This window comes from Ochotona curzoniae, unplaced genomic scaffold, assembly GCF_017591425.1.
Source record: "Ochotona curzoniae isolate NIBS_2020 unplaced genomic scaffold, NIBS_Ocur_1.0 contig_883, whole genome shotgun sequence".
NCBI lineage: Eukaryota > Metazoa > Chordata > Mammalia > Lagomorpha > Ochotonidae > Ochotona > Ochotona curzoniae.
The window spans coordinates 52,977,634-52,997,839 of record NW_024466599.1 but is presented as its reverse complement, the minus strand read 5'-3'; the positions used below and the strand labels follow the sequence as shown (position 1 = coordinate 52,997,839).

General features: G+C 44.1%; 2 gene segments (V, D, J or C); one reads left to right on the top strand and one right to left on the bottom strand.

Moving 5' to 3' along the window:
• The window catches only part of LOC121165085, a 33,075-nt gene extending 25,366 nt beyond the window's left edge, over window positions 1-7,709 (bottom strand). The window contains 2 exon segments of the V gene segment in view: window positions 7,192-7,493; window positions 7,620-7,709. Of these exon segments, the coding sequence occupies window positions 7,192-7,493; window positions 7,620-7,674 (357 nt within the window).
• Window positions 7,710-13,434: 5,725 nt separating this feature from the next.
• On the top strand, window positions 13,435-14,097 carry LOC121165096. The segment is given in 2 exon segments: window positions 13,435-13,488; window positions 13,613-14,097. Coding segments are annotated over 2 exon segments (383 nt in total).
• Window positions 14,098-20,206: the final 6,109 nt, after the last annotated feature.

The following is a 20,206-nucleotide window of genomic DNA, read 5'->3' as shown; positions in this document are numbered from 1 at the left end:
CATGGATTGTCTCAGCAGGAACTGAACTCAACCAGTGTGGTCAGTGCTGACTGAATTTTCCTGTTTCTTCTGTATGGACATGCTGATGAGAGTGGATGATTGTGTTTGTGTTTCTCTTCTCAGGTGCCAGATGTGACGCCACAGTGACCCAGAGTCCCTCCGTGGTGTCTGCACCCATGGAAAGCACAGTCACCATCAATTGCCAGTCAAGTCAGAGTGTTCTTAACAATGAATTAGCCTGGTATCAGCAGAAACCTGGGCAACGTCCAAAGCAGCTGATCTATGATGCATCCAAATTAGCATCTGGGGTCCCTGACAGGTTCAAGGGTAGTGGATCTGGGACATCATTCACTCTCACCATCAGCGGGGTGCAGGCTGTGGATGCAGAAATGTACTAGCGCATAGCCAATTTTGATAGTAGTGCTAACACAGTGATACAAGCCTGAACAAAACCACCCGGAAATGCATAAGTGCATAAGTGCCTCAGCTCCCTGTCCTGAGAATTGTATCTACTAAGAGCCATTCTTAGATGCAGTCAGTGGTCCATGGTTCCTAGAAGGTAGTAAGAAAGTCCCCTAGGAATACTTTGTAGCTTCCCTCTCTTTCGTTAAACTTGGTACCTGTAGCACTGATATGGCCATGTTTTTACTGGTTTAAAAAAAGAAGTGTTAATGCCTGTGTCTCAATTTTACAACATTCCTTTGGATTCATACAGTAAACAGTAAGCATGATGGATAGTTCAAGCAGAATCATTAAACAGAGTTTATTAGAATCCAAGTTACAGACTTCAGTTTTAGGAATGTGGGGATCCTAGATGATAATTGTAGAAACATGGGACCCTGTGCTTTCTCCGTATTCAATGCCAGGAGAATGAAAGCCACAGGGCACCTATTGAGAGTAGCTAAGAATGAGAAAGAGATGTCATTACCCCGGGAAGTGTGATTCTCTGCCTTGCAAAGGACCGGGACAGATTCAAAGATGGAGTTTATAGTTAAATCCAGCAAGATCTCCTGATGCAAACTGTATAATGACTGCACAATTTCAAATCAATTTGTAAGCCACAGTAACCTGTCACAAAATACATGTGACTGTGAGCATGTAATTTTAAAACTGGAAACATACTGGAGTACTACAGAAAGTTCATGCAAAGTAGATTTCATGGACAATCCTGTTTCGCTGCAAAGAGAAGTTGGAAATCATGCTTTAGTTGATTAAGTTGATTATGTGGATTTCCTTCTAAGTTTATGTTAATATCATATCAGTGTATGGAGTGTATGAATATTAATGAGTAGAAAAGTTAGTGTCTGCATGTTGGCATCTCCAGTCTTTTGATGTGTTATGCATATTTGAAGATCCTCTTGGTCCAGTAAATGCACACCACTTGTGTTATTTTCCTCAGGTCAAAGCCCCTTTCAAAAAAATATGTCACTGTACATGTGTGAATCACTCTGATACCATTCCTTTTGCCAATCACTTTATTTTTAATAATACTTTTGTGGTACCGTAGTGGTGGCATAGCAAACTCTTCCTCTTAGCTGGGTTTTTATCCCGGCTGCTCCACCTCTGATCCTGCTTTGGCTACTGCACCCATATATGAGATCCAGAAGAAACACCTGGCCCCCAACTTCAGATCAGCCCATCTCTGGCCATTGTGGTCATTTGGGAAGTGAATCTGTAGGTGAAAAATGTCTTTAGCTATCCCTCTCTCTGTGTTACTCTGATTCTGAAACACAACAAATAAATGTTTAAAAAATCTTTTTTTTACTTTAAAATGCACCTATACAAAGGGAACTCATTTCATATATTTCATATAGATGTTTTGAGAGTGTTGTGATCCTTTCCACTCTACCTGCCCATCCACCATCTGTCCTTCTTTTGTTATTTTCCTTTTAATCTTTATGGCGACATACTTTGAATTTACTTTATATTTCAAGATTATCCATCCTCTAAATAAAATATTCAACAAGTGGAGAGGAAAAAACCCGCAGTTCCTCAGGAGGGTAGACCAGGATTATTGAGTCTCAAGTCCTCTCTAATTCCCCATGCACTACCAGACCTAAGGGGTAATGGCTCCCCCTGGAGGTCATTGGGGGAAATCATGTCAGCTGTCAATCTGGTAGAGCAGTCTGTATCCCAAATCAGGCAGAGCATTCTCATAGAATTGCATCAATAACAGTATCATTGGCTGTAAACAAATAAGAGTATCACAGTATCTCTTAGATGTAGAATATCTTGAAAAACCAATTAGAACCCTTTATCTTTCGTTTTTGCTCACAGCACAGATAATAAAGACAACTCATGTGCTGTCTCTGCTCCTACTCTGCTCCTCTGGAGCAATGCCATTGCAAGGGCCAGCGGGCAGTGTGTGTCCTCATCCACCTAGTGCATCCTCCTGTGGCGGGCTGGAGAAGGGAGGGGCAGAGGCAGGAGGAATGGATCAACGCAAACACTTGTGCTTCCTGGAAATAAACTGAGGTGCAGGCTCATCAATGGTCTGAGATCCAAACTGTTCTCTCAGTAAGGAACAGTTTTTAAAATTTCTCTTTTTGTATATGAAATCATCTGACCTGCAAGTCAGAGACAGGAATCAGTGCCCTAACTCCAGATACCCACCCCCTCAAAAAAGGAGCCCAGCTTTTATAGATATCTTTTATTGTGTTTCATATTTATTTCTTGAGAAAATTTTCTTCCTTGCTGTTCCTCTTATTTTTAAAAACAAATTTATTAATATTAAAGACCAAGCATTATAGAGATGGAAAGACAGAAGTTTATTTCCCATGACTGTGACAGCTGGAGCTGGGCCAGTACAAGCCAGACTGGACCCATTCCGGTCCCCAAGTGTGTGACAGAGGCCCAAGTAGTTGGCTAACCATCTTCTGCTCTGATCACATTAGCAATTATCCAGATCCAATCTCAGGTGCCAGATGTGCTATTCAGCTGATGCAGTCTCTATCCATTGTCTGGAAATGTGGGAGGCACAGTCACCACCAATTGCCATACAAGTCAGAGCATTGGCAGTAGTCTAGACCAGTATCAGCAGAAACCATGGCAATCTCCTAAGCCTCTGATCTATGATGCATCCACGATGGGATCCCTTCGAGGCTCAAGGGCAGTGGATCTGGGACATCATTCACTCTCACCATCAGTGCTGTGCAGCCTGAAGATGTAGCCAGTTATTACAGTTTCCAGTATAACAGTTACCCTCTCACAGTAATAAAAACTCAACCATAGAGCCCACCTAGAGGAGCAGAAGTGCATGTCTGAGCTGCCCTGACTGCTTTTCCTGGAGACTCCATCTGCTGAGAGTGGCTCTAAGCTACAGCCAGGCTTGACAGACCCTGGAAGGTTTGTAGAAGAGGCATGGGGTCTCATTTGAAGCCACCACTCCTTCCAACTCATTGATGATGGCAGCACAGATATGACTGTATCTACACTGATTTAAAGCAAAAAATTGAGGGCTCCATGTGACAGCATCCTTTTAGATTCGTGCTGCACACACATAAGCATTACAGATATTCCAGGCAGAAGTGGTTTAATACAGTTCCTTAGAATCTAAGCTGTAGTTCTATCGCACTTGGATAAGGGGATTGGAGACAGTGTGCGCCTGTGTCATGGAAGGAACAGTCAGCTGACACTGTGGTCCTCAGTCATGGAGCTGATGCTCTCAGCTGGCTGCAGCACTTACAGGAGGTTCCCCAGTCCTCATATTGTCCATGGGTCAGCCTGAAGGTGAAGAATGGTACAGAGTTCTCTTCTCCTGACTTTCACATCTCAGTGCACTCAGGTTGTTTGTTCTATGACTCATCGTAATGAAGTGTGGAAATTAGGGATATTAACACAGATGATATTTATTTATTTGATAAATATTTATCATAAATAAATCAATCTGGGATTTCCTTTCCTTACCTCCCCAAATCCCAAACCCCGCTGATTTCCTCTATATTATCACAATAGTTTGTCCATCAGAAACAGTCATAAGTCCATTATTCTTCTACTTACGTAATCCTGACATTGCAGGTATGGACAATGGTACAGAGTCCAGCATCCTATTGCTATGACATGTATTACAGTTTCATTGGCAATCCATCTCTGATTTGGAAGTAGAGATCTTCACATCTTGAAATGATATTCTGTATTGCACTGTTCCTCTAGATTTTATATGGACATGCGTGTTTACTAATATGTATTGATCTTATATTTTTGCATATACATCAGAAAGAACATATGTCTTTGGGCACAGAGTTGTAGCCTAGTGGCTAAAGTCCTCGTCTTCCATGTGAGGGGATCCCATACAGGTGCTGGTTCGTATCCTCGCTGCTCCACTTACCTTCCAGCGCCCTGCTTGTGGCCTGGGAAGGCAGTCAAGAATGAGCCAAAGCCTTAGGACCCTGTACCCTTATGAGAGACTCAGAAGAAACTCCTGGCTCCTGGGTTCAGGTTGGCTCAGTTCCAGCAGGTGCACCCACTTGGTGAGTAAACCAGCAGATGGAAAAGCTTTATCTCTCCTTTTTTAAAATTTGACTTTCCGGGCCCGGCGCGGTGGCGCAAGTGGTTAAAGGTCCTCGCCTTGCACGCCCGGGATCCCATATGGGCGCCGGTTCTAATCCCGGCAGCCCCGCTTCCCTTCCAGCTCCCTGCCTGTGGCCCGGGAAGGCAGTCGAGGACGGCCCAAAGCTTTGGGAACCTGCACCCGCGTGGGAGACCCGGAAGAGGCTCCTGGCTTTGGATCGGCATAGTATCGGCCCGTTGCGCTCACTTGGGGAGTGTATCATCGGATGGAAGATCTTCCTCTCTGTCTCTCCTCTCTGTATATCCGCCTTTCCAATGAAAAAATAATAAAAATAAATCTTTAAAAAAAATTAAAAAAAAATTTGACTTTCCAACAAAAATTAATAAATCTTTAAAAAATATTTAAAATTTTTATTGTACTTGTTAGTCAATGTTATAGGAAGAAGAAGCGTCAGAGAGATTTCACTGTCATTACCATCAGTCTCCTGGCCAAGAACAGGAGCAGCATGAGAGCATGTGGGCAGTGTGAGAGCCGTCCTCAATCAGGGATTCAGCCTCCAACACAAATCTCCTCTTGAGGCCATGGGTGAGTGAGCTCCTACTGTCGCAGCTGCTTCCTTCCTGCTCTACTTTGTCCCTCCTTTGTCTGTAGAGCATACCACATCTCCTGAATGGAGCAGTCTGTCCTGCATCCTTTGCATGAGGAAGCCAGGTCATAAAGACCCTGTAAGAGTCTGTCATGACCCTTTCTCTGCTTCATTCAGAGCTTTGCCTCTGAATAGAGGCAACTGCCTCTCCCATGTGTCTGCTGACACTGAACCTTCCCGTTTCCTTCCTTGGCTGACTCACCTGCTTCTCTCTCTCACTCCCTCTCTTCCTCCCTCCCTTGCTCCCTCTGGGCACATCACCAGATTTAATCCTCAGCAGTAGGTTTCCAAGCATTTCTTCACTTACTCATCTGCCCTCCAATCAGTCTCTTCTCCCTCTCTCCTGATTTGACTCTGCATGTTTTAACTGGTGCTCTTGGTTTCAGAAATGGAAACACAGTTCAGGTCCTGGAAATGTTGCTTTAAACGTGAAAAGACTTAAAAATTGTGCTCTGAAGAGTATTATGAATTAGTCAGCTGAAAGTAATATAATATAATATAATATAATATAATATAATATAATATAATATAATATAATATAATTCTTCTTGTAATAGAAAGGTGAGCCTAGATCAGAGAGGAGGAAGAAGGTTGTTGGAGGGAGGGAAGAGAGGAGGCACAGAGCAGGACATGTGGGTCATCCTGAAACTGCAAGGACAAGGACTTGGATCCTCCCCTCTGGAGCTGCCAGAAGGAGCACAGCCCTGCGTCCTGAACTGGCCCTGTGAAAGACCTCCTTGATTCCACCCCAGCACGATCTCTGACCTCCTGATCTGGGATGACAGCACAGTGTGCAGATTTACATAAAAGTACAATAATATATAAATAATGTTTTTCAGCTAATACAAATAATTTCTGTTACCTCCCTCATTAATTGTCTTAACTCTGAGATACTCAAATGTCACTTTGTCCTCATTTGGTGTCAGTTTGGCAGAATTAGACAACAGCTGATTATAAGGTGGGAACACAAAATCCTCTCAGAGGGAAAATCCTTTCAGTGAATTGTGGTAGTGACTTCTTGTTAACCCAGTTGTGTGAAAGCCAAGGGCTCAGCTAACAGACTGTGTGTGGAGGAAGAGGTTCTGATTTGTTGGCTTCTCTGTTTCCATATTGGGAGGAGAAAATAAGATTACAGAGACTGGAAGAGTACAGAGCTGTGTCCAAGAGATTAGAATGGACGGAGCAGATGAGAAAGACTCAGGGACACGAGATACTGCTTTCCTTACAAATCTGAAATGTGGTCAGCTGCAGTCTCTGAAGGCTTCGAGACAGTTGTATGTGACAGGAATAATACAGAGAGGGCTGGTCAAAGATCTGGATCAACATGGATTCAAGTAAGTCAGTGTGAACCCTGGATTTCACATCACCCTGGTTTTTTGTGTCCTGTCTCTAATATAGAGTCTCAAATATGGAGTCAAAATGGATATGTGGAGGAAAATATTTAAACATATTGGCCTGGGTTAAAATTCTAGACCTCCACCGGAGTGCAAGGTATGTCTTAGGGGAAATAACCCACATGCCATAAGATTTGAATGTCAGAAGACAAATTCTGTATCATTGATGCAGAATAATGAAGGATTTGGGAACCACCAGCTCCGTGGCTGAGGATTACAGACCTAACAGCCTGATTAAAGCACTCAGGAAGAGCACAGATGCTATGTTGCTACTATCACTGTGTCTGATCCACGTATTCCTAGAACATTTAAGTATAACTTGGATTCTTCATAATGCTAACCTTTAAATGTATGAATCCAAAAATGGTTGTAACATTGAAATCTCAGGCAAACACATCTTCCCTTTAATTCAGAAGAAACCTGGACATATCAGTGCTGCAGGTGTTAAGTAGAAGAAAAGAGAAGGAGGCTATAAAAGGAGTTCTGGGGACCTTTCTAACTACCTTGCAGGGACCATAGAAGACTTACGGCATGATAGAATGACTCTTACAAGATAGAGGCCCCAGAAGAGCAGCTAGGGTAGCCCAGACTCACAATTCTGCTTTCCTGGGATGTTTTGTTCAGGCTTGCATCACTGAGTGAGTGTTATCACTATAATACCCAGCACAGTAGTAGATTCCAACATCCTCAGCCTGCACCCCGCTGATGGTGAGAGTGAATGATGTCCCAGATCCACTGCCCTTGAACCTCGAGGGGACCCCAGATGCTAAAGTGGATGCCATATAGATCAGGGGCTTTGGAGGTTGCCCTGGTTTCTGCTGATACCAGGCTAGATTATTGTTGCTAGCAACACTCAGACTTGACTGACAATTGATGGTGGCTGTGCCTTCCACAGATGCGGACACCACAGATGGACTCTGGGTCACCACGGCACATCTGGCACCTGAGAAGAGAAACACAAACATAAACATCCACTCTCATCAGCAAGTCCATACAGAAGAAACAGGAAGACTCAGTCAGCACTGACTACACTAGTGCCGACACAACTCCTGCTGTTGTCCTTCCTCACCTGGGAGCCAGAGCAGCAGGAGGCCCAGGAGCTGAGCAGGGGCCCTCATGTCCATGCTGTGTCCTGACTGGCACTGACTCCTGCACAGGCTGTGAGCACCTCCTCATAAGTGTGCAAGGTAGTGGGCTGAACCCAGTGACAGGCAAATCATCAGGCGAAGTGATATCACTGTGCAAAGCAGAAGAGCCCAGCTCATCTCGTAAGTGAGCACAGGGTAAGTGTCTTCAGACACCCAGGTCACCCCCTGGTTGCACTAATTTACCTGCAGAGAACATGGTCCTCTCTGACACACATTATGGTGTATGAGGCATTTTAGGGTCAATTGACAAACTCCGAATAAACCAAAGGACAAGAATGTGTCACCCATTTGTACTTTGTGCTTTTTTTTTCATCTTACAGGAAATCTAATTCTTGATGGAGAATGTGCAGTACCCTTTTGTAGAGTAATGGTATCAATCCCTCAGCCTGTCCTCAGATTCTTCTCATGGTTTATTAATTTTTAATACATGTCTGTGAGACTGAAATTATTTTATTTAGCATATTTAGAAAAGAGGAAGACAGGGATTCATACATTTAGGAGCCAATGTAAAATCATACTCAGACACTGTTAGAGTCTGAATAGTAAGGAGCGGTTTACTGTAGAGAGATGCAGCACAACATAGTAGTGGGCTGTTTTGCTCTGAGTAAAAATGGGCTATATCTTTCTTGCCATGAGTGTCTTTGCAATAGTAGTTTCTGCCATTGGCTATTATTTCCTGAACTTCATCAGCATGAAACTCTAACTACTGATGTGAAAATCAACGTACACCACTATCATCAGTGTTCGCATTCATCTGTAGGTACCTGTATTAGGATCCACAAGATCCGTTTGATAAGGGTACACCCAGAACAGTTCTTTTTGAAAATGCAAAGCAGCCCCATGGGATTCTCTAAGCTTCAATTCCTACCACTGGGACTCTGATCAAGACAAAAAGATACAGATCATTTACTCCAGAGGAAGTTGTCCTGTGAGAACACTCAGGTTGTACTGGGGCGGATCCACATGGTGCGCGGTGGACCTTGCCTGTGGACAGCCAGTGTGGGAGCGGGTCACCTGTGGACAGCTAGTGTGGGAGCGGGTCACCTGAAAGGCCACCAGCAACAGTTTTGGATGACTGCACCTCTGTCCAACCTCAGGGCAGCAATCTGATGAGAAAGCTTGAAGCAGAACCAGCCAGGAAAACAGAGCCCAAACTCCTGGCTCACAGAAATGGTGTGAGACAATCATACTGTTCATACTTTAAGCTGCTGAATTTGAGGAGAGCTTGCTACACAAAAATACAGAAATAGTGCATGTTCAGAAAACACATTAATTTCAAGGGCAAAAAGGAGCATTTCATCTAGACAGAGCTGTTTCTAAAGGCATGGCTAGGGCTAACAGGGGACAGGGAATATCAGCAATAACTAGAGGCTCCTTGGCGGATCTGGCATGGAATGTGGCAGGAAGCTGAGCTGGGAGGGAGAAAACCTTGAAAGAATTCAGTGACAGAGTGTTCAAATGGGGAAGACAAATCATTTAGCTAGGAGCATACACTAGTGCTGCCAGATAGAGCCCCTCCTTATAAATTCCACTCCTCCACTTCATTTTTCCTCTTTTTCCCCCTTCTTGTATGTCACTCCAGGCTACTATGAAATCACACAGAGGAAGCTTGGCTGGACACAACAACAGCCACAAGAACCACAGAGGAGCTTGTCAAGGTCTGAGATTGTGCAAGCCCTGGAACCTGGTCACGGGTGGAACACTGTCAGGAAAGCAAGTCCTGAACTGTGAGAAGAGCAATGGGACATTTCACACATGGAAAAGCAGACTGTGGCCTTTCCTGTGTTCCACAGGCAGACGTTCTTGGCAGGAAATCCTGTGCCTATGCCACTACTGCATTCATTACATTTTATGCAACAGTGGCAGGTTTGCTCTCATGAACTTGAGGCAATGACACCACCTGGCAGAAAGCGGTATTGTGGAGGACTTCACATCCACAGTCAGCAGCAGCCCGTTTCCTTTCTGAGCATGAGTCCTCTAGTTTGAATTATGGTGCATCTTTCTGCAGTGAATTCCTTTACATTGTTCGGATTTCATTAGACTTAGTGCCATCTCAATTTGGCCTCTGAGTATATTTGTGGTCCTCTATACACTCTTTTTTTAGTTGAATAATTGAAATACTTTTGCTCTTCTAGAAATATACAAGTGATTAGTAGATCAGAGGAACAATGATGGGCAGTCTGAGGATTTGATAGCTGTACTCTCTAAGATGTCACTGCAGATTATCTACCAACCGTAAATCACCATTGCCTGGAAATAAAAGTAGATCTTAGCATGTTGTCTTTTGGTTCATTTAAATTATGGCAAGTGTCTCTTAAACCCTTTCGTGTAATCAAGCCCTCTCTGCAGTTTTGCCTGCCACATGCAATCATCTGAAAACCTTCACACACCCAGCTAATTTCATTTTAGATTAGTAGACAGGGGCACATTTCACATTCATGACCCTTCAATTGTATCTTCCTTCTCATGTCTTGGTTTCAGTTTGTCCTCACATTCTCTGTAATCCTATTTTCTCCTAATATGGAAGCAGAGAAGCAAACAAATCAAACTCTCTTCCTCCACTCACCATCCTTGATAGCTGAGCCCCAGGCTTTCACATCCCAGGACTGGTAAGAAATCACTAAGATATCTCACACAAGAGATTCTCATTTGTTCTCTCATCTTACATTCTGTTGTCTGTCTGCTGTTAAAACTGACACCAAATGAGAACAAAGTGACAATCAGAGGATCTCAGAGGTCAGTCGGTGACTCAGGGATGTAAAAGACAATATCTGCACTTCAACTAACTTAATAACCATTGTAATAGGTTATTATGTTGATTTCATAAATATTTGCTTTTATTGGAAAGTCAGATTTGCTGAGAGAAAAAAAGACAGAGAGATTAAAAATCTTGCATCTGCTGGTTTACTCCCCAAATACCGCAGTGACCGAACTGAATTGATGGGAAGCCAGCATTCCTGCGGTGCTTCTGGGTCTTGCATGTTGGTACAGGATCCCAAGAAGTTCTACCATTCTCTAGTGTTTTCCCAGGTCATTAGCAGGGAGCTGGGTCAGAAGGGGGCAACCAGGATACTAACAGCACCATTATGGGCTGCCAGTGTTTGCAGATAGAGGATTAGCCTGTTTAGAAATTGTGTCCATGCCCTATTATACTGTTTAGGACTGAACCCACACAAATAAGTTGCCATCCCAGTTCAGCAGGTCAGAGACCTCGTTGGATGAAACCAAGGAGGCAGCAGGACTGTGCTCCTTCTGGCAGCTCCAGAGGGGAGGATCCAAGTCCCTTTGTTGGAACATCAGGATGCCCCACATGTCCTGTCCTCCTCTGTCCTCCTCCTCTGTCCAGCTAGTTTCTCCACTATCACAGCTGGTCTTCGTCCTTGGCTTCCTCCCTATTCTTAGGAGGATTATGTTGCATTGTATTAACTTCTGCCAGACAATTCTGGATAATCTGGATTACAGTCATTAGCTAATCAGTCTGCTGGTTACCCTCTGACAACCAGTGTAACATCCCAATGATCTGGAATTTAGGATGTGGGTGTCTCTGGCTTAGACTGATTTTCCCCTTCCTTATTCTGTTATCACCCCTACTACTGAAGTAGTCTAAATCAGAATTCAAAATCACAAAGAAGTTCTTTTGAGCTCAGAGCTGCAGGACATTTGAGATCCAGTCCCTGACTCCATGATTGAAGCTGGGGCAGTTGTATATGCAGCTGCTAATGGAGTCTTCCTGGTCTACACTGTAGGCCTAGACATTTTTTGTTTTTTGAAGTAAAGGTGAAATTTCTGTTTCAGCGCAGTAACAGAAGGACGAAAGAAATTCAAATTTCCTTCATTTTGTTAAACTTCTACCCCTTAGAAGGGAGAGCTGACATGAACTGAGCAATGACACTCCTTGTGTAACAATTAGAATTTCTCTACCTATGTTATGGGTTCTAGAATTTATATTTTAGCGGAGGACCAGTGCAATAAGGAGGTGAGACAAGGAGAAGACAAATGGGAAAGGCTCTTAGGTCAGTAAGTTGTAATGGATTAGGAAATGTTGGCCCACATGGAATACAGATGAAAGTCTCAGAACTGACGTCACTGAGAGGTGAGGGAGCTGGGGTCCTTACTCCTCCTCTTGCCTTCATGCACAGAGAGTTCCCTAAGGGTTGCTCATCCCAGGCAGACTGAACTTCCTCCCCACTCAGAGAGCTCAGTGCAGCCCAGGTGGAGGGGGTCAGGTCAGCAAAGGAACAGTGAAGGGGAAGGATGGGGTGGTGCTGCTGCCTAACTCCTTAAAGATGTGAGCATTCAGTCTGGAAAGGCAGTTTTCTTATTTCTGATCCTGACAGACTCTTTGTTAACAGGTTCCTTTGGAAATCACATCTCAGGTAAACCTTGTGATGTGGCTGCACCCTCATGATCTGGTCAGCTGTGTTCATATCTCGGTAACACCAACCACCTCTCTGATTTCCAGGCTCCATGGCACTGAGGTAGTGACTTCGTTGTCCCGTTTCACTGAATCAGACTGGGTGATCAGAGCACAGAATGAAATGTGAGATATAGGGGAGCAAATCTGGGTCTAAATATACTGGAATACAAGATATTGCTCTATGTTATTGGCACTAACTTGACAAAGTGGAGACTCCTGGATAGGGAGAAGGCAATTGCTCATACTCCCATCCCAACACGAAAGAATAGACGAAGAATGAGGCATTTCAGTGCCTGATTTGGCATTGAAACCAAGCAGCAGATAGCCTCCTGTAAGTAAGGTAGATTAATAAATTGATCTTTCTCTTGGGATACCCCCTCACCTCTTCTTCATGTACCAGGTTCTACAGATGGTCCACCTGAGCCCCAGTGGTAGATACTGCAGTTTATAAGCTCCCTGCGTTTTCTTTATCTGTTGCAGAGAATTGTTCTTGGTGTGAACTCATCCAAAATTTATTGTGGATCCTAAGCCAGATACCTACAGATGAAAGCAAATACTGATGATAGTTGCAATCATTGAATTTCACATCAGTAGTCAGAGCTTCATGGTGACGAAGTTCAGGAAATCACAGCCAATGACAGGAAATTGTATTGCAGAGGTCCTCATGTCAAGAATGGGGAGCCGATTTAGTCTCTGGGCATAAGAGCCCTCTCCTGTATTATGGTGCATCCATCTGCACTGAATTGCTACTGATTATTCAGATTCTAACAATGTGTGAAGATAATTTTACATTGCCTCCTAAATATATAGGAATTCCTCTTACTCTCTTTTCTATATAAAGGAAATGAAGTAATTTCAGACTCCCAGAAGTGTATAAGAAATTAGTTACCATGGGAAGAATTTAAGGGCAGGCTGAGGAAATGATATAATTACTCTATAGAATGGTACTGCATATTCTTTACCAACAAGTACATGTCCCGTAAAATGAAACAAAGTCATAAAGCACAGTGGATGACATCATCTTGCCTTTCAGTTTATTTGGAGCATGCCAAGTGACCCTAAAATGCTTTGTCCTATAGCCTGTTTTGGAGAGGATCATATTCTGTGCAGGTAAATTAGTGCAGCACAGGTGTGACCTGAATGCCTGGAGACACTTACCCTGTGCTCACATACGAGATGAGCTGGGCTCTTCTGCTTTGCACAGTGATATCACTTCCCTTGCTGATTTGCATGTCCCCAGGGCACAGCCCACTGCCCTGCACACTTAAGAGCTGGCTGCTCTCACCCTGCGCAGGAGTCAGTGCCAGTCAGGACACAGCATGGACATGAAGGCCCCTGTTCAGCTCTGGGGCTCCTGCTACTCTGGCTCCTAGGTGAGGAAGGACAACAACAGGAATTGACTCAGTTCTTGTAGTCAGTGCTGACTGAGTCTTCCTGTCTCTTCTGTATGGACATGCTGATGAGAGTGGATGTTTGTGTTTGTGTTTCTCTTCTCAGGTGCCAGATGTTCCGGCCAAACAGTAACCCAGAGTCCATCCGTGGTGTCTGCACCTGTGGGAGGCACAGCCACCATCAACTGCCAGTCAAGTCAGAGTGTTTACAACAACAATGCTCTATACTGGTATCAGCAGAAACCAGGGCAACCTCCAAAGCTCCTGATCTATGATGCATCCAAATTAGCCTCTGGGGTCCCCTCGAGGTTCAAGGGCAGTGGCTCTGGGGCATCATTCACTCTCACCATCAGCGGGGTGCAGGCTGAGGATGCAGGAATCTACTACTGTGCTGGAGCTTATAGTGGTTACATTTACACAATGATACAAGCCTGAACAAAAAACTCCCAGGGAAGCAGAAGTGTGAGTGTGTGCTGCCCCAGCTGCTCCTCCTGAAGCCTCTATCTGCTGACAGACATTATTACATGTAGTCTGTCTTTCATGGTCAGTGGAGTGTAATTAGAAAGAACTCTGGGCTCCCTTATATCCTCCCTCTCTTCCTACTTGACACTTACAACATGTCCATGTTTCTACTAGTTAAAGGATAGAAGTGATTTTGCCTCAGTTTTCAAAGTTATACCATCTTTTGGATTCATACAGCAAAAAGTAAGATTATGTATCTTTCAAGCAGAAGCATTAAACAGAGTACAATATAATCCAAGTTATATTTATAAAGTATAATCCAAGTTATACTTTAATGCTCTAGGATTGTGGGGATCAGTGATTGTAGAAATGTGACTCTGTGTTCTTCCCGAATCCAAAGCCCCTCTGACAGACAGAAGGAATAGGCTGCTGACTCTGTGGTCCTTGGCTCTGGAGCTGATACTCTCAGCTGTCTGCAGCCACACAGGTGGTTCCCCAGTCCTTTATACTTGGGTTTTCCAATAGGTGCAAATGGAAGATATAGGATTTTCTTCTGACATTCAAATATCAGGGCATAGGGCTTGTTTCCCTAGGATACATGTTGAATTCTCGTGGAGATCTAGTATTTTAATACAGGCTAATATATGTTTAAATATTTTTCTTCCACATGGCTATGTTCACTCCATATTTGAGGCTGTAACTAGAGACAGCACACAAGAAAACCAGGGTGATATGAAATCCAGCCTTCACACTGACCTGCTTGGTTCCATCTTGCTCTAGATCTTTAATCCTGCCTTCTCTGCTTTTATTCCAGCCACATGCAACTGTCTCAAAACCTTCACAGACCCCAGGTGATTCCATTTCAGACTTGTGAGGATAGCAGTATCTCACATCCCTGACCCTTTCCTCATCTGCTCTGTCCCTTCTCATCCCTCGGACTCAGCTCTGTCCTCTCCCAGTCTCTGTAATCTTGTTTTCTCTCCTAATATGGAAGCACAAAAGCAAATAAATGAGAGTCTCTGTTTCCACTCACACTCTTTGATAGTGGAACCCTAGGCTCTCACACACCTGGTTGATAAGAGGTCACTATGATAATTCACTGAGGAAATCTTCCCTCTAACAGGAATTTGTGCTCCCAACTTAGAACTACGTGTTGTGTTGTTCTGCAAAACTGACAAGAAGTAAGAACAAAGTGAGGATCTCATAGGTCAGTCAACTACTGGGGCAAGTAAAGCAAATGATCTGTATTTGTATTAGTTAAAAATGTTGTTTATTTCTAAAGATTTATTTTTTAAAGATTTATTTCTTTTTTGCAAAGTCAGTTATACAGAGAGGAGGAGAGACAGAGAAGAACATCTTTTGTCTTATGATTCACTCACCAATTGGCCGCAATGGCTGAAGCTGAGGTGATCCGAAGCCAAGAGCCCGGAGTTCTTCTTGGTTTCTCACGTGGGTGCAGGATCCCAAGGGTTTGAGCTGTCCTCGACTGTTTTCCCAGGCCACAAGCAGGGAGCTGGATGGGAAATGGGCCCGCTGATATTAGATCCATATAGGATTCTGGCATGTGCAAGGCAAGCAGTTTAGCCGCTAGGCTACTTCACCGGGTGCTGCTAAAAATATTATTTCTCAGAGCATGCCCCACATCAGGGAGCTGGGATGGTTGGGAGACTGGGTGGGGCTTCTCCCTTTACTCCAGATACATGACAAAAACAATTTGGAAATAATAAGTAGTCTTACCCACTTTCCTATAGCCCTTGAACCTTTTTGCCCTAATTAACTATGTAAAGAAAGCCAAAAATAAAGAAAAGGTATGGAAAAAAATATATATAAAACTCAAGTAAGGAATTGGAAAAAGTATTATTTATAAACTATTGTAATGATTATAATGTCAACCTGCACATTGTGCTGTCATCCCAGTTCAGGGGATCAGGGGCCTGGCTGTGATGAATCCAAGGAGGCAGCAGGGCTGTGCTCCTTCTGACAGCTCAAGCATGAATGATCTAAATTACTGTGTATGTTCAGGATTCCCCACATGTCCCTTCATACGCTCACTCCAACAACCTTCTACACTGTCATATCCCCTCTCTCACCTAGACCCACCTTTATATTATAAGGAGGATTACATATTATATTGTTATATTTCTCTTGGTGAAATAATTCATAATAATATCCAGAGTACATTTATTAAGTAATCAATCTGCCAATACTCTTTGGCATTAAACTAACATTCCCAAGATTCATAACTGTTTTCAGTTTTGAAACCAAGAGCACCAGGTAAAAACTGCAAAGTCGGATTTGGGGACAGGAAGAAGAAAAAAAATGACTGGAGGGCAGAGTACTTTGAGATTAAGAAGTATTTGATAACTCAGTGCTGAGGATTAACTCTGATGATGTAAAGAGAGACAGAGAGGTAGAGAAACAGAGAGAGAGAAAGCATTGAGTCAGCAAAGGAAGGAAATGGGAAGGTTCAGTGTCAGCAGGCACATGGGAGAGGCAGCTGCTCCATCCCATATTCTTCCCTGAATTATTTTGCTAAGAGTCAGATGAGACTGTCACTGTTTGGGGGGTTAAGTCTACCTTATAGGCAACGGAGATCATGAGATGCAGTCAAGCTTGACTAACACAGAGGAAGGCTCATGACATTTTCTTCCAGGTCTTCTTCGTTCCCTGGCTTCCTTGTGCAAAGGACCCAGGAGAGGCTGTTCCCCTCATTCTTCCCTTGGTAGATACTCCACAGTGAAGCAGGAGACAGGGTCTGTTCTACAGGGAAGGGAGGGACAGTGCAGGACAGGAAGGAAGCAGCTGGGACACTGAGCTTACTCCCCTATGTCCCTGGGGAGGAGGTCCATCCTCTACTGCTTTCCCAGGTCACAGAGAAAGGCTGGATGGGAAGTGGAGCTGCTGGGACACCGACTAATGCCCCTATGCACTCACCCTGCGCAGGAGTCAGTGCCAGTCAGGACACAGCATGGACATGAGGGCCCCTGTTCAGCTCTGGGGCTCCTGCTACTCTGGCTCCTAGGTGAGGAAGGACAACAGCAGAAACTGAATTAAACAAGGGTGGTTAATGCTAACCACATCTTCCTGTCACATTTGTATGGGCATGCTGATGAGAGTGGATATTTGTGTTTGTGTTTCTCTTCTCAGGTGCCAGATGTGCCACCCAAGTGATAACCCAGAATCCATCCGTGGTGTCTGCACCTGTGGGAGGCACAGCCACCATCAATTGTCAGTCAAGTCAGAGTGTTTTCAACAACAATTGGTTATCCTGGTATCAGCAGAAACCAGAGCAACCTCCAAAGCTCCTGATCTATCAGGCATCCACTTTAGCCTCTGGGATCCCCTCGAGGTTCAAGGGCAGTGGCTCTGGGACATCATTCACTCTCACCATCAGCGGGGTGCAGGCTGAGGACGCAGGAATCTACTACTGTGCTGGACATTATAGTGGTAACATTTACACAATGATACAAGCCTGAACAAAACCCACTCAGGAAAGCAGAATTGTGAGTCTGGGCTTCCCCAGCTGCACGTCTTACTGTCTGCATCTGTTAAATGAATACTCAGGTAAAACCAATCACTCTTTGTTGGTCCTTGAAAGGCAATTAGAAAGGCTCTTTAGACTCCTTTCTAGCTTTACTCTGTTTCCTTCTTGGCACCTGCATTTTATAAATGTCTATGTACAGAAATGTCCAGAAATGTCTACTGAATTAGCGGAAGAAATGATTATTCTTGAGCACTAAATGTTACAGCATTCTTTTAGATTCAAACAGTACAAAAGTAATTGTTATGGACCTTTCAAGCAGATACTATAGAGTTTATTAGAGTCCAAGTTATACTTCAATGTTCTAGCAATGTGGGCATCAGAGACTGTGTGATCTACAAACATGGGATTCTGTGTTCTGAAATCCAAAGCTCCTCTGCTACAGAAGGACAGGTTAGGGAAATTTCTAAGCTGTGTCAACCACATGCCTACTGTTCAATTTTTTCTTATTGTGGTTGGTACTTGATTCTTTGTTTGCAGTCTCTTGTGCCACTCCCTCCATTGAATGTTAGATCTGGTCTCCAAAGGCACAACCACTGGTTCAGCACTCTTTACCTCCTATGATCCTGTGCTGGGGATGCATGGCTGTATGTGCAATCTTTCTCCCACTTCTGGTTCAAGCAGTTCCAACGAGTCCTAAATAATTAGGTGATGGGTGGTAATGATCTTGCTGACACTTGTTAGCTGTTAGGTCTGAGGGCTAACAAGACCTTTTTTGACCCCATAGGATGACATAGTGGGTATTATTTTCCCTGTGTGGGACCAGTGTGATGTAATGAGCAGGAAGTGAGACTGCTCCCTGCTCAGTGCATGTGCATCTCACTGTTGTGCCTCCAAACTCAAAATCTTAGCCACACTATACAAAGTGTTGCCTGAAGTGCCGCTTACGGAGTTCTGGATCTGCTGGCCTTTAGGTCTGGGGAATACCTAGATATTCTCCGAGTCGAACCAGAATGCCACATCACATTGGTGCAATGCAACAAACCAGAAATGATTTCACTCCCAGCTTAGTGCATGCACAGTCCCGTCCCATAGCTTTTGCTTACCTACACAAATAGTGCCTGATGAGTCTCTGGTAGGAATCTGGGTTGTGAAACGGACTCTGTTCCCACATAGACTGGGATCTGCTGTTTTCTCTCTGCTTCTGTCCAATCAGATAATCAGGATGGGCAGGTCTTTACCTGGGTTCACCTTTTGAGATTCTGGTGAACTCCCCTTCCCATCTGGCTCCTGGTGGAGCTCTGATTGCCAGTGGAGCTCAGATTGCTGCTCACTGACTGCCACTGGAGTATCTGGTCACTGCAACACCATACCATTGTCTCCTCTGTCTTTCAGTGTCCATCCATCTCCAAGTGCCCCTCTGCCGTGGGCCTGTGCTCTTGTATTTCTTGGAAAGTGCCCTCTCTGCTTCACCCTGGCTAATGATTCTCCATCTGTTTAAACATCTCCTTATGCTATTGCATAATTTTGATTTTTTCATCTAAAGCCACAATTTATTGAAAATAGTCTTTTCCTGTAATGTCTTTCTCTAAAAATGAATACTCTTACTCTAATAATCATTAGTAAATTTACTTATTTTCTGGAACACTGTTTGAACTAGTTTGCGATTGTCATTATCTCAAAACATCTTTTGAAGGTAACTAACGTTACCTTTCCTATCTTCAGCCTGCACTGCCCCTATATCCTGTCCATTACCATCATCTTGTTTTCCTCTGGGTGAGGTTCCTACTCACTCTGCCTGGGCTCTGACTCCTGCCCAGGAGGTCCCTGTCCCCACAACTCTACTCCTTCTCCCACTCATTGGGGACAACCCCAATGAGAACATACACTTCACCTATGCATAACTGAGATGCTGCATGCAGGGCTTGTACCCTCCTGTACCTGCCCACTTCTGTCCTGTTCTTGACTAGGCTCCCTGTGTCCTAAAAGCAGCCACTAAGACCAGAGGAAGTGAGAGATTAGGTGATGGCACAATAGGCATGTTCAGAATGCATAGAAGATACAGGGGTATAAAGGACAGCTTTGTCTAGACAGAGCTGTTCTGCAGGCATAGCTAGGGCTAATAGGGGCAGAGAACATCAGCTATAAACAGAGACTCCAGGGGAGATCTGGCATGGAATGTGTGGTAGGAAGAAGAGTTGGGAAGGTGACCCAAACTCCTCATTTAGAGAGCAAGAAAACCCTCAATAGTGCCTTTTCTGAAAGGATACAGTAAAAGCGCATTCAAATGGGGAAGACAAATCACTTAGCTAGGAATACACACTAGTGCTGCCAGATGGAACTCTTCCTTATAAATTCAACTCCCCCATCTCATTTTTCCTTTTTTTCCCACCTTCTTGTATGTCACTCCAGGCTACTATGAAATCACACAGAGGAAGCTTGCCTGGACACAACAACAGCCACAAGAACCACAGAGGAGCTTGTCAAGATATGAGATAGTGCAAGCCCTGGAACCTTGTCGCAGGTGGAACAGTGTCAGCAAAGCGAGTGGTGAGCTGTGAGAAGAGAAATGGAACATTTCACAGATGGAACAGCAGATTGAGGCCTTTCCTGTAGTCCCCAGGGAGAGAGGTTCCCAGGGCCTGAGCCTAAGCACTAGGTTTTGGCATGGACCTCTGGGGATATTGCACATTTGCTAAATTGCTCAGTTAAGACAGCTTTGTATTGGGGTTCACTTCTGCCTCACACTGTTGATCT